Source organism: Temnothorax curvispinosus, unplaced genomic scaffold (genome assembly GCF_003070985.1).
Source record: "Temnothorax curvispinosus isolate PA1 unplaced genomic scaffold, ASM307098v1 QBEX01011959.1, whole genome shotgun sequence".
In the NCBI taxonomy this organism is placed as follows: Eukaryota; Metazoa; Arthropoda; class Insecta; order Hymenoptera; family Formicidae; genus Temnothorax; species Temnothorax curvispinosus.
Genome location: NW_020221739.1, coordinates 516,854 through 532,619, shown reverse-complemented (window position 1 = coordinate 532,619; position 15,766 = coordinate 516,854). Strand labels below are relative to the sequence as shown.

Sequence of the window (15,766 nt, the reverse complement as noted above, 5' to 3'; positions counted from 1 at the left end):
TGCGGAATAAAATAAAGATGATATTTATGTTAAAGAAATAAATGTTTAATAATGAAATTAATAACATGCAATAAACTAAACGGACTTGCAATAGATTTGCGTAGCAAACAGGTCCGAGACCGGCTCCCTCCTCCTGCGTTGTTTATTCGTTAGCTCAGGGATATTTATTCACTGCCTCAGAGATGATTGGGGATAGTAAAACTATGAGCTTTCTCGCGTTATTGATTTTTGATGCCGATACAACGGTTGATATGACACACCGCATACACCACAGAACCTTTTAGCTATATCACAAACTGCATTGCAAACATTGCAAATACTATTTAGAGAAGTAACAAAATGCAAAATTTAAACAAGATGGTAGTAATAACGCTAAAATCGTAAAAGTACTGTAAAAAAATATTTAAAAAGTACAATATTGATGGAAAGCGGCAAACTAGGAAAATATCGTAAATGCAGATATCGCAATGTTATCCAATAATGATGTATGACACAATATACTTGTAATATTTGCAATCTGGCGACAATATATCTGTTTATTTTTTTGTAATCTCTCTGTTTTCTGTGCCACATGAGATGGTACATCGATAATTTAATAAACTATTAAATGAAATTGTTATCTTATTGAGTGAGTCCCGTTGTGAGACTTTCGCGAGGATTACCTCCTTCTTTATTATCCTCCCGGGATCATCCGTTTATCGTCAAGATCCTTGCAGAATAGGTCACCGGTTGAACACGATTAAGTATGAGGTGCTGCTGTTAACCGGATTACGTGGAACTTGAGTTTTCTAAAGTAATAAAGGGGAGCTCTACGGCAAACTGATGAAATTCATAGCGCTATATACGGGGTGTGGTAAATAAACCGGACAACTGGAGAACATGAGGTTAATTAATGTTCAGCACGAGAAAATCAATACCTTTATATGCACGTAATATTACTATCTTCGTGAAGCTTTCTTTTCCAGTGATGCTGTCAAAGAATACTATTGTCGATAGCACATTAATTGATACATCATTATAATTGATTTCCGTTATTATATGTTATTTTTAGTTTAATTTCTTGACACTTTGTAGGTGTTAATAAACGCGAATTGATTTAAAAGCATGGCACTAAATCAAAGCAAAATTTTAATGGATTAATAAATTCATTATCGATCGCCGCTACACATATGTAATACGAAAAATTGTAATATAAATATGAATTTTTCTGCGCGTGGACGTTAAATTAAACTTTAATTTAAAAAAAGATTAATAATATTAATATATGTACACACACACACAAATCGCTCGATACTCTTTGTTTGAAATTTATTTTTTCGTTAAGCTCCGTATTTATTTTGCAATTTAATTATACGATAAGATGCATTAATTTTGTCTTGTTTGTTTTTCATATGTGTGATATTGTAAATAACAAACTATGTCGAGGTAGCAAATTAATGAACGAGGCAAAAGCGACTGTGCATTGATAAGATACAATCTATGACAATAAACGTTCTCGTTCTATTGATTTTTGGCTATAGGCCAACTTTGAAGCTAGGCTATGACGGACAATTCAGTGATAACATTCCGATAATAGTCAGACTCACCTGGCACGTTAACCAATCAACAAAGCCTGAGGCTCTCCCGCAGGACTGTATACGCGCTTACTCGGAACCCTGATAAGTATCATCTATTTATATATATAATAATAAGTTTCTTTTTTGCATAATAAAATAAAAGTGGTAAAAGTAAACATTTATCATAATCTCTTCTCTTTCCTATATGAACATTTATCAAATCATATTATTTCATTCTTAGTAAAGATGTACTAACATTATTTAGTATAGTACAACAAATTTGATATAAAATAAACTTCAAGAAATTGTGTAACTCCGTCTGAAGTGTAGACTGTATATGAAAGTATTATCTTCAAGTGTTCTTTCTCACGAAATATCACTCACGAAAATGAAAACTGGAACCGCGACAACATAATTAAATTCTAATCGATTTAATAAATATATATTGAAAAACAGCTAGAAATTAGATCTTTAATTTTAATATAAATAAGATTTAAAATCTATTTTTTTAAATAAAAAAAAAAAGAAAATAAAGTTGGCTAATAAACCAAACTAGTTGTTAGAGCTAATGTGTATTGCCATTTAAAAAAAATTAAGATTAATCCATTTTATTTCCTTCGTTTTTGATCTATTGAACCTTGAACAATCTTTATTTTTTGTATCAATCGTTTTAGCCTATTATTACATACGTGCAATCGAATGCTTGTAGAATGTTTATGTTAGAAATTCGTGTGTCAAGATCACTATGTATTTAAACTCTAAAAGCGTTTTAAATCTTTGTAAGGTAAACTATTCTGTTAAAAAAGTGATTAACTCAACAGTGTTTTCAGTGTGTGTTTTGAATCTTTTGTTTTACATTGCCCTGCAGAGCTACCATTGAATTTTCAACCACTCTCTATCTAGGCAATTGGGTATTCTTGTTGAATCCTCTCCATGTAATGGTCAATTTAACCCTTAACTGAAGTGGCGAAGACATCTCGCGTAACTGGAGCGCACGGGTTCATGGAACCTATATATCACCCATTTTCATATTAAAAGTAGCAAATTTGTTAAAAATATATTTATAAATTTATATATATTTATGCACGTTTTTTAAAAGAACAAATAGAAACATTTAAAATACGAAAATCCAAATGTACTGAATACAAAAGAAATAAAAGTATCAAATAAAAATTCCTAATAGTTCTTTTCAATTATAACTCAAGAAGATTATAAGAAAAAGAGAATCTTTTAACTTAATATAATAATAAGATTATGGGAACTTTCAATTTTTCTTTCAGATCTGCAATGCTCAAATTAAATGTTAATAATCACATTAGGGAATTAAGCCCGTATTAGATTACGCATTAGAGATTAAAATTAAAATTGCTTTGAAGAGATTAAAGATTGTCCAATCATTGATTAAAAATTGACGTTAAAGATTAAAATAAAAATTACTTTGAAGAGATTAAAAATTGTTCAATCATTCACTAAAAATTAGATAAAAATTAAGATTAAAATTACTTTGAAGAGATTAAACAGTATCCACTCATTGATAAAAAATTGGCTAGCTATTGGTTGATATAATAATAGTATAAGCTTACAAATATTTCAATTCTTAATCTCAATTATTGCCCGTTTTAATTTTGATCAATTAAGTCTCAATTTCTGAGATACAATCGCAATGCAATCACCAGCTTCAATAAAGATAGGTATAAATGTTACAATCCTAATTCTCTCACAGTTCTAAATTCATCATAACATCTTCACTTTTCATTTTCATGAAACGAAAGAAGATAATTGGAGCGCGCGGCAACCGCAATATACTTTGCGTGCCGGCTTCGTATCCCTGACGTTACACCCCTGACCGGTCTCTTGCGCACCCTCGATCGGAAGGCACGCATTTTCAGGCGGAATGTTTTCAGGGGGTTAGTAACGCGGCGGCTCGAGCAAAAAAATGGCGGCGGCCGATCGAAGGCGGTGGCGGCGGCGTTATGACGCATGCCGCGCGTCGTCGGTGGCGGCGGCGATGGTGGCGGTGGAGGTGGTGGTGGTGGTGGCGGCGGCGGCGGCGGCGGAGGTGGTGGTGGCGACGGCGACGGCGGCGGCGTCCTTCGGCGGCGCCACCGTCGAACTACCCCCGCAGTTCGATTGGAGACACCGGCCGGTACCGACGGCCGTCGCGACGCTCCGCGACGCGTGTGTGCGTTCGTTCGTGCATCCCTCGTTCGCGTAGAGGTAGAGAAGTAAAAAAAAAAGGAGTGCAAGGGGAGAAAGATCCGCCTGCGAGAGACGAGAGCGAGAGCAGGAGGCCGCGTCCGTGCGACAGGTACGGGGAAAACCGTCGAGCCGAGCTTTCGCCGGCGTGACGCGACGCGAGGCGACGCGAGACGACGCGAAAACGGGGGTTGAAACGGTGGTGCGTCTGGCGAGGGGGTTGCGCCGCGAGCCCTACTGGAAAACCGTGGGAGTTCCGTGGCATCTCGACGACGCTCACGGCCGCTTCGATTCGCGTCGAACAACGCGAATAGTGGCCTTTCCCCCCCGAAGGGCAACCCTCGCGGAAGCGACGAGCTTTTTCTCTTATTGATTCAGCGGCCCTTCGGTTCGCGGCCAGCGGCGCGCGATCGCTCGATAAGCTACGCGCTCCGCACGCACGCACCGCGGATGCGTATATTTTTCGGCGCGATGAGTCTCTCTCCCTCTCGCGCGCGCGAGACTTCAGCTCCTATCGATCAAAAAACTTTTCACGTATGACTCTCGACGGTTTAATCGGCCCTATACCGCGATAGGGCGTAGATTATCGCTTCTCTCGAGGCCGCTTGCTTGTTGCTCGCGCGCCACGGACTGGTGCGTCGGACGGCCGATCTTTCTTGAGGAACGAATTTCACGCTTAGCCATGTAGATTATTCGGTAATCGTTAGCAACGTTACGGTGCTGAAGCAGTATTAACGTATTAATGCGCGGAAAAGTAATGTTTCAATTAAACAAATATTCTACATATATATAAATCCCGATACGGGAATAAGTTTTCTATATTAGAATTTTGTCCGATACGAACCGATATTTATGTCGGTGAAGAAGATCCTTATTTAAAACACCCTTTTTTCGATCAGAATTTTAGTAAATATAAACTAGATTAAATTTCAGGGAATATAAACTAAATTAAAAAATAGATTCGTTTATATAACACGTCAATCAGCATTATTTTTATTGACTTATCACTTTTGTTAGTTTCAATGCGATTTTGTTGGCTGTTTTGAGTAGTCAATATAATTTTTCAATTTTTATCGAAAATTAAGAATTCCTTAACGCGAATAGTGTTTAATATGCGGGAGTGATTTTTATCGTTATAGACATTTTCGATATTAAATTGTACGAACAATAGGAAATTTAGAGTTTCGTGAATAAGTATTTGCTTCAATCGAATTGTGACATGGAACACAGCTTTGAGCTATAACGTGTCAAATGACACTGAACGTCAGTTTGTTAAGGGTTAAAATCTGTTTGTTATCGAGCCGCCAGATAATGGCACAATAGTGCAACTTGATTCTCCCTTTGTCACATTGTATTTTGTAGCAGTCTGGAATTGTATCGTGTGAAAAAGGCTTCTCTTAAAATTCCTTGACGAGCTGTGTTGCGCAAATACTAAATTACTAAGAGCTGCGGTAAAGTTGCAAGCTACTTCCATATTTCACACGTAATTATATTGCACTTATGTATTAAATGGCAGTATATTAATATATAGTACAATAAAACGTGAAGTAGAGTTTACATTTGATATTATACGCGACATAATACACTATAAATACGATTCTTTTGAAATATGTATACGAAAAATCTCTCCAGTATAAAAAGAAATATAATTGATGAAGAAAAATTAATTAAACGAAAACTGAGGAAACAGCAAAATTAAAACGACAATTGATGTGTTAATCAAATTTTTTAATATAGCTTGTATTCAAAGAGGTTGCAGTAAATGAACACATCGAATATCTTTCCATGGAAACAAATATTAATTTGTACCAGGGAAAACTCTTTCATTATTAATTGTCATATTTAATTATCGTGAAGACTTTGTAATATTCCATATTTAAACTTACAATGTTCGATATTTGATTATAACGACATTAAACATGATATTAGTCTGTGACAGAAAATTGTTGATTTAATTTTGCACATTATTTTATATAAAATTTATATGTGTATATATAGATATATATATATACACACACACACACATATATAATACACATTGCACATTAAATTATAAATAATAATAAATTTGCGATTGCTAATTTAGCTAGTCATGATTTGTCTTACACAGATAAAGATACACACCGGTAATATAATACAAAGTAAACCATTAATAAATTTTCATCAATCAATAAATAAAATGTAATAACAATAATAAAAGCTCGAAAGAGAGACTGCAAGATATAATTTGTTCAATGCATAAACGACAGATATAATAATTAGGATTATTAAACAAATCAAGAGAAACAATCATTTCTAAAATACACAAAAAATAAAATTATAAATTACTTTTGGCATATATTCTTTTAAAATTAATTTTCTATTACTTTCATGAAAGGCAAACTGTTAATTTAATATAATCAATACTATACTTTTTAAATATTTAATTTAATATTTCATATACACACTCGATGCATTAGTTTTTATAATTTCACAATTATATAAATTTGCGTACAATTTATTTCGATTTATTCGATTTTTACGTTTCATATTATCCTTACAAAATAATCGATTTAATTGAATTGATTCAATGAGATTAGAAGATAACCCGCAATTTTTTTGTGTGTCCAATTTTTAGAAAAAATTAAATATTTCCTTATCGCGATCAGTTGTTAAAAAAAAAAGATTTGATGCATGTTTTCTGATTTCAAAGATTCAGTAGTTAAAAAATCCAATTCTCAACGATGCGTGGAAAGAAGACAAATATGACAATACGACAATAAGATATGAGTCGCTTCCGATATTATAGATATAAGACATCGTAATGCGATACGTGTAAACCCGATGCATTTTCCTCACCGACTGCTGCAGCTTACATCGCGCGACCCGGGGATGGAAATTTCGGCCACGAGGCTCTGCCAGGGTAATCTTATCTGCCGCAACTTCGTGACACCAGTCGGTGACTTAAGCTGAAACGTCAACTATCGGCTACGACAGTCGATATCGAGCTTCGCGTTTACCACGATCCTTAAAATCTAAAGGCAGCGGATGTGATGTAGCACGCCTGATATAATCGACAAATCGATTACTTAGCTTCTCGAATTTTATGAGCCTGCAACTGTTTTTGCGCGCTTTATCTTATCTCAGTTATTTTACGAGTTCCGAAAATACGCTCTCATTACAGAATACGTAATATAGATCTTATTTCTCTTTTAATTATTTTATCAGAGCTTTTTTGAAGATTAAAACTGAAATAGGAGAAGCATGAAAAATTGAAACACAAATAACGGTAATATTAGCCATCATTTCGGAAATGTTGAATTAACTACCTATATTGACATTATAGTTCGATAAAACGAGATTTGCACACGATATTAACTAATCTCGTATATTGTTCCACATAACCCACATAACGAAGTCACATGTTCCGACAATATTCCGAAAATTTAATTCTAACCACAGTATACGGTTGAATTTTTTTTTCTGCAGCTGCGTACTCGACGTCTTGCATATTCACGTAACGTTCGCGTCTGGCGACACCAACGCTGCGACGGAAAGGTGTAATGCAAGCTTGGCAATAAGTGAAAAACCCAATTCTAAGGGCGTTAATACTCGCGAGTTCGCGCGTTAATTCTGTAATTGCTGTTGCAGCGCAATTCGCCTTACATTTTCCACCGTGCAAACATTCTGCCGGGCTTTCTCGGCGAAAGGATGGTCGCGTCTCGGGAGTTCTTGCGGCAGGATGCACGATTATATCCTGTCTCTTCGCTCCGCGAATTTTGATAAAAAAAGAAAGAAAAAAAAAAGAAAAAGATAGTCAGAGATAGAGACCGAGAGCGAGGCGAAAACAACCCCTTTGTGCGAGCCCGCGGGAAATATGCATGCCCGCATTGATATGCATACGGTGTCAAGTAAATTTGCATCGGGTATCGTGCGAAAATAGAGACCTATCATTTGCCATGATATAACGAGAATAGTAAACGCCGCGAATACTTTGTTACGTACACGCCATTTGCAACTGAATCGATCTCGACCTGTGTTGTTCAATTCACTTTTGCAGAACTATGAATGATATTCGCGATTGTCATCACGACAACTGGCTGAATTCACCTTTTACGACATGCTATCATTATTAAAAGCTTCTACAATTTTTTTAGTGACACCTTCTTCCTTTAGTATTAAAACCCTGCATTGAGTTTGATATTACACCTTTAATCGGCAGAACACCACTTTAAAAGTCACTCCTGTAAAAATTGTTTCTACAAAAATTTCGTAAACAATAATTGCATTGTGCATAATTACTAACAAGCAAAATATTCAACACATAGCATCGATATTAATTAAAAATTAAAATTACTTTTCGTCGGGATCTGAACTTTTCTGTTTTACTTATTGTTTCTTTGGTTCATTTGGTCCACAGAGAATCAACAGGGCTCGCGTGATCGGTTCATCGCGTTGTGACGAGTGTCTCGGACCGGTGCATCTCGAATCGCCTGGTGCTAGTAGTCGCGAGTAATTAGTGATTCGAGAGAGAGAGAGTGTCTCGCGTGTGCTGCGAAGTGATCGACAGGACCCACTGGAGCATGCGACAGTAAGGACTTATCGATCCCGGCGACGTGCATGTTTATCGCTGGACAATGGCTGGACTACGCTACGTTTGCCGGCTCTTCGTCATCTTGGGATACCTGTCGGTCGTTCCGGTGCTCGCCCAGAACCCCGTGGAGGAAAAGACCACCTTCGAGGCTGCTTTCCAAGGTGAGCCGTTTTTATTTGTCTCCCTTCCCCTCCCCTTGGATTTATAGACTCTCCGGTAACTTACGTAAGTGGTATGATATACCGATCTGACTTCTGTTTTACGGTCGACATTACTGCAAAAAGGAGCTGCGGTTCATCTCGTGAGCGCGAAATTGATGCACAATATTCTTAATCCGAAGAAGTTCTAACACACATAATCGTCCCGTTATTTTAGCATTAAAATTTACGTTTACGAATAAAATGAAACTAATACTCCGCTATTATAATACATATCATATTATAGTACGTATCTCATGCAATGAAAGTTATATATCTACATATTTTACAATCTAACGGCTGAGTAAATTTGTACTGTAGCAAAAGAACCTTATAGAATCATTTAATGTCTATAAAGATAACTCATACGTTTTAGCTTTCCATCTATAAAAATCTCATTTCTATTAATTATTTTCTTAATCAGTCCATTTCTAGATAATTAAGTTGTCCGTTGTAGTTATATATTTACAATTAATGTTGCATTTTCTTGTATACGGTGACACAACACGTAAATAACAATTTTATTCTAGAAAGAGTTTAAATTTACAGCTTCTTGAATAAAAATGTATTTTTCTTTAAAATTATTACATTTTAGATAATATTTTTTTCGAGAAATAATGCACAATAGGAAGTTGTTAAACTTCCTGTATTGAAATGAGAAGATATGTATAACGTAATATACGTAGCCGACTACCAGAATTAAAAATCATATAGGAAATCGATAATTTTCATATGCATCCATTGTTAGCTAACAATAAGCTTGAAAACTAAATGTAAATTAGTGCTTGAAAAATAAAGTTATTCATTTTATAATGCGATTGACTATATAATGCAAAAAAATAGTGACGACTTCGCCTCGGTTTCCCCTACATTAACGGATAAAAATATTTCAGGAATATTTAATATCAAGGAAAATAATCCAGAAAATTTTGCCTCTCATTCCTATAGGTTTCAGTCTAAATAAAACTCTCACTTCCGGTGATTATTTCTTCATGGATACATAGATACTACAGATGCTAAATGCATTTAAATTTTGTGTTCCAATGCAATCTTTTTCCATATTAAGATAGTCTAGACGTAACTATATTAAAGGATAAATCTATATCAAAGGATAAAAGGATATCCTAATATATTCAGAGTTACCACACTGAACCATTTCTTAATTATTTTTAAAACTAATTTTGATTCGATCATATCTTATTAAAAACATTAAGAAATTAATAATTTTCAGTTACAGAATAATCCATATAAAATAAAATATTTTTACTTAACTCTCTACACTTTGCTAAGAAAAACAGATAGCATAATCTTAAAATAGATAACACAATCTTAAAATGAGAAAGAGAGAGAGAGAGAGAGAGAGAGAGAAAGAGAGATCATTTAAAAAATATATAATTAATTTTTTGACAAAAATAACTTAAAAATTAGTATACATAATTATTAGTATACAACTATTTTATATGCCATAATCCAATAATTAGGTTAATACAAAGATTAAATATCATAACGTAACATAAATATTAAAAAATGAAAAAATTGATAAGTTTATATTTTAAGTTTATAAATATGTTGTTTTTCTATAAAGAGTTTATAAAGAATTATAAGTTAACCTTAAATGTAATTCTAAGCATTTTATTCTTAAATAAAGATTTAAATAAAAAAGTTTTCGTTAAAAGAGAATGAAAGAAGGTAAGTTTATTTTACAGCGGACAACGACTTATGATGTACTTTTTGTTGTAGCCTGGGGTTTATAAAAGTTTGATGATAATTCATCGTTTATATGGATCATAGATCCAACTTTTTATTACTTTCTCTCACTTTGTCGATGCATGTATCTTTGAGATAGACGTACTCTGTTTTTTTAAATATTTTAAAAAATCACACTGTGTAAGATGGAAAAATTCGACTTCTTCACTTCTACGTTTTGATTAAGCTTAAATTATCTTCCTCATCAAAAGTACTACTTTAAATAATTGATCTAGTCTTTAAAATACATTTTGTATCGAAAATCCATATCCACTTCGTGAAAAGTTAACGACAACATATCTCGAAAACTCTCGCGACGTAAAAAGTTTTCACGCGCAGTAGAAGAATCTGCATGGCGTTTTTCCGTTATTTCGAAAAAAAAATTCCGCGGGTTTACGCCCATTTGCGGCGCTGGTTCTTAATGAAGCGGACGGATAATTTTTGAAAAATTACCTCGGTGGCTGAATTCCACGGAGCGACGAGTTGAAATTCGCACAAGCGACCGGGGTGAGAGACATGAAAAAAAGGGTCGAGCCAGCGAAATATTTTGCGCCAGTCAGTGAGATATCTGTCGGTTGCCGGTGCGACTGTATTCAGTTAATTGTAGCCTTCGTATCGATCCTCTCGAGAATACGAGAGTGCCGTGGGATCGAGCCGCGGCGCGATAATGTTCGCAATTTTCAAGCTGCCGTGTGTAAATACTTTTGACCGCTACAACGACGACCGGCTTTTGCTTTCGCAATGTCCATGTATTTGAATATTCAAAACATTACGAGAATGCGGTAATGCCTTTCGACTATGTGTCAATATGTGCGCGCTTATTTGTTACCCAAATTCTGATAACGCTAATCGCGTTAGCACGCGATCAACGCCATACATTTAATATGCTTGTACATTCAATTAACACAACTTGACGTTCGCTTTGTTGCGTGCCGCAAATATTGTCGCTCATTTTATCGTATATATATATCGCAATAAATGAGAAATAAGGAAGATAACGGTCTATTGACTATAACAATGAATCGCGATTACATTGTTGTATTATATTTAAGGTAAGATAATCCAGCATGTATAGACCTGTTTAATGTAAAACGCCCGAGCTTTTAAGAAGCAGCGATCCGTGTAACGTGTAATTAAAAGATTAATTAATTAAATAATGAAAAATAATAATAAAGGATGATCGTTTTATATGGGATGTAATATATCGGTCGTGCAATGCATTCCACGGTATCGCCGCGATACGAAACGTGTTGATTCAACGGTAAAAACAACGCCGTGTTGAACTATGCGCGTTAAATTGAATTATATGTGACCTGTTGAAATGAATTGAATTCCAGCAAGGCCGACGTTATTCCGCGCGGAACTATTCGGCGGATTCGTGGCGGTCGTGCAAGTATTTATGCAACATTTACGATCGATTAATGCGCAGAGCCGCACGAGAATCGATATACACCAGTCCCGCCAAAAGCCATTAGAGCTTTATATTTCCGCCATTTTCTCCGACCGACATTGGCCGGCATGCCGTATTGTCGTGAGCTTCGCTCTCCATCTCGACTGCCAATATTCCAATGGCAATAACGCGAATAATGTCGAACGATTTTTCATCGCGAATGAATGCGGGCGCGTCAATGCTATTGCGTGAAACAAGATGACTTTCATTTATTTCTCATGACAATCAGTAAGCGTATTTTCATACTAAATGAAACTGATAATTATGCATGAGCGAGCTTTGTATAACTGGCCTCTCAACGCAAACCTATATACGTAAAACGATTTCGAACGTAAACAGGTATACGTATAATTTTGTACGTTGATTTTCGACTGTCCGACTTTTGGAATTTAATTTGATTCTCAATGCTAAGATACCTTCGAATATCTAGTAAATTCATAAAATTTTATTTTCGAATAATTAACGAATTATAGATTAAAACATTTTGTATAACTTGAAAAAATTTTTTAACTAGATAATATTTATAAATTAAAAGATGAATATTTTCTATTTTTTATCTTGATATTAAAAATTAATTTATATTAATTCTTGTTTAATTACTGAGATCTCTATTGTAAAGATAAGCGTTATTGTGACTGTTTAATTATCTTTATACATTTTATATTTAGAAACTTCATACAATTTAATTAAATAAAACTATTAATGAGGTCTCAAGGAAAACAGTTTGTGTTTATCATGTAAATGTACCATATTATAGATTAAATTTTCTAACTTTACGGGACGCGCGCGAATATCATATATCGTAACTCTAATAATTTGCATAATATAGAGCTAACAGCAATATGTATTTACACCGCAAAACGTTATAGCCGCGCTTTCTCATCCACATAGTCGTTAAACAAAGTCGCACATGCATTTTACATGGATATTCGTGCATGATTTCCCGCGCGTAGCCGCTATTCTCAGAAAGCTCGTTCCGCCATTCGCTCGCGCCTAAAGGGCATCAAACTGCGATATTAATCGCTCACTACCCATTAGCAAATGGGTCCCGCGCGGGGGTTTCACTCGCGCAGAGGGAGCGTGCACGCGAGTCATTAACATTAACGCACCCTTTCTGCGTCGTTAACATAGTGGCGCGCGCAATTCTCTACGCGTAAACTCTGTTCGCGCGTGCTATTGTTTAACGCATTTCCGAGACATTAAAAGTCATGTCGGGAGATTTAAGTGCGCGATAACGCTATCGCCGATGTCGATTAAAGGCGCGCGTGCGCCCGCGTGACCACGACGAAAAAGCGATAGATAATAAAGCGGGCCAATTTTCTCATAACTCGAAGATTGGTCAATTAAAAAGCGATCCGTGTTCCCGACGACTGACGGCGATTAAAGCTTTAAAGAGAATAATTGAACTTTGCATCGGACGGAAAATTGCACGGCCGCGAATAGTAGCTTATTAAAATTTATATAGCTTTCGCGTACAATGACATTTCTAGAACACAAACGGTGTCTGACGGAATGAACAGTTAAAATCTGTTATGTCATTTATTGAATTATTAAACGTATCAGAAGATTGCCCTCTTTTTTGCATCGTATATATATAGTTACACCTAGTTTCTGTATTAAATTACTAAATCAAGCTATTTTCTTTCGTCGCTAACATTTGAAAATATTTATTCTGTAATCTTGAGTGTTAATTATTACTACAAGATTTTAACTTATATATCAATTACTTTTATTTATCGAATGTAGCTTGTGCCGTGCAAATTTATTTGCTCATTAAGTATTCAATAATTTTATCGTGGAATTAAGAAAATGTACGAAAATCCTTCATCAACTTTCTGTGTATCAATTGATAACATATATTTATACATGAACTGATAAATTATGAAATATACCGCAACGCGTTCAACATACTCATCTTATATTTAAGTTTTGAAAATTTATCCGATTAATCAAGAAAATTCTATACCCCGTTTGAGAATAATTCATATTGCAAGATCTAATAATTTTCAATTTAATATTCTCTTCTATATCAGCAAATAAATTGTGTTTAGATAATTACACATTTTGTTTGTTTGTAACTGTTTTTAAATCACAAAAAGGATACATTTTTTATAAAAAAAATCAATTATCGAAAAAAACGATTAACATGAGAATTAACATGAGAAGAGAGAAAAGTCGATAAATCTGTAATTTATTGTTTAAAATGTATCACTCGACAGAGATTTAAATAATTCATTCAATAAGAGCCTGATGATATTGTTTATCGGTATTTTATGATATTTTATGACATCACTCTTTTTATTTTTCTTGACTATTTATTTTAGAATTCCCAGTCACGTATGTTGGATATGATAAACACATGATACAAACAATGGTCCGATGAGAATAATCCGATGAGAATAAAAAATAAAACAATGAAGACTAACAAAGAAAATAGAGAACACGAAAAAAACAAGATTTGCGAAAAATAATACTATATATAGATGAATGGGGTTTTGATTTCTAAATAACTGAATATAATGTTAATGTATTCTTTTGCCAGCTGTGCCCATTTAATGATAGAATGGTATTTATGAGTGTTACAGCTACTATACTTAGAGTATACATTACCGATTATACCTGTCTACAAGTGTTAGAGTATATCACGGCATACGGGCGATTATATATGTCATCGCACTGCAGACGATGTAGCAACGTCGCTTTGCGTCGCGTCGCATCGTGTCGCGTCGCCTCGAATCAAACCAAGATCCACATTGTACTTAAGGCCATACAGCATAGTTTGCGTAGCTCCGTATGTATGGCGCGCTGTAGAATCATAGCCTGCATATATCAACCCTGGGTTCACATGTGCCATGCAATCGGTTCATTCGCCCGCACCTTCGTAAGGGGATGCAAACACTAACATGAATTCCGTTTTAGAAACAGGATTTAGTCTCTAAACTGGTTTATTTTATCCCGATATTCGGGCTGCCGATATCTGGCAGAATCGGCTAAAGCAGAAATCACTTTACGGCCTTTGTATTAAAGTATTTATGTAAACAGATAAGGAAAAAAAGATACTCTTTATAGTTACTCTCGGGTAGACGTTACTTTAACGAAATGCTAATTTTATGGATGCCAAAACTTGTCAAAGAGTCTGTTAAAATATATAATATTACAAAAGAGTGAGGCGGACCCATGTAGTAACTGTTGTAAAATATGGAACATTCTTTTTGTTATTTTATGCCCGTATTTATCCGCGTACGACATTATCCGTTATTTAATTTCATCGGATTGCAAATTATCTGCAACTATTTCTGTCTGTTTCCTTCATGTGTCAACATTCATATGCTTTACCCACATTTCGCGTATGCTTTGAATTCCGCGTTTCACGTGAAAATGTACCCGGGTAATGAGAACTTGAGTATTTCCCGAAAGTCGAGTAATTACCCGGATGCGCGGTGTATCCGGGTAACCGGATATCAATATCTCTCGAGTCTAAACTCATTGCTCCTCTGTCAAAAGTAAACCTGAAGCGTCCTTTAGCTGTAATTTCTCGCAAGAGAATATTGCACAACATTATTAAAATGAGAAATAAAAAGACAAAGATAGAGGGGTAGAGAAGGGAAAATATATGTACAAAAAAATTCACTGTCGTAAGATCTCGTGTAATCGGATGTCTTAACAAATAAAAAGTCGATCGTATGAGCTTAGCAAATAAATAACGAATTAAATTAACAATGACGAGAGTATAGTTTCGGAGCTGACAATTTTGATGCATGGGTATATTTACAACAACCGCCGGAACAAAATTCTATCGTATTCTACGAAACATCGCGCGCGACATCGGTTTTATTACGTATAGCCGGTGCATTGACGAGTCGAGTGCAATGCGATATATATTTCCCGGTAGTGTACCGCCATGAAAATAATGCCAGTTTTTCCCACGCGGGCAGTTTTTCGTAAAAAGTACACACACGACCGAGCGGGATATTGGAATTTTCAATGTCCTATGTCTGCGGCAAGCGGGGGTGGGCAACTATGGAAGAATGTAGTGCATCGAGGTGAA

General features: G+C 35.3%; 2 protein-coding genes across 4 annotated transcripts in view; one reads left to right on the top strand and one right to left on the bottom strand.

Annotated features, from left to right (window-relative positions):
* Positions 1-15,766, bottom strand: part of LOC112462068 — a 57,700-nt gene that overhangs the window by 30,053 nt on the left and 11,881 nt on the right. The gene's annotated exons all lie outside the window — the stretch shown is intronic.
* LOC112462066 (pikachurin) overlaps positions 3,700-15,766 on the top strand; it is a 98,629-nt gene continuing 86,562 nt past the window's right edge. Inside the window, exons 1-2 of one of the 3 annotated variants that reach the window (XM_025027614.1) lie at positions 3,700-3,864; positions 8,152-8,486. In XM_025027614.1, the coding sequence (XP_024883382.1) occupies positions 8,369-8,486 (118 nt within the window). In that variant the 5' untranslated portion in view covers positions 3,700-3,864; positions 8,152-8,368. Of the gene's footprint in view, positions 3,865-3,908; positions 4,449-8,151; positions 8,487-15,766 lie in introns of those variants that run through there. The other 2 variants (XM_025027616.1, XM_025027615.1) reach the window with 2 other exon arrangements.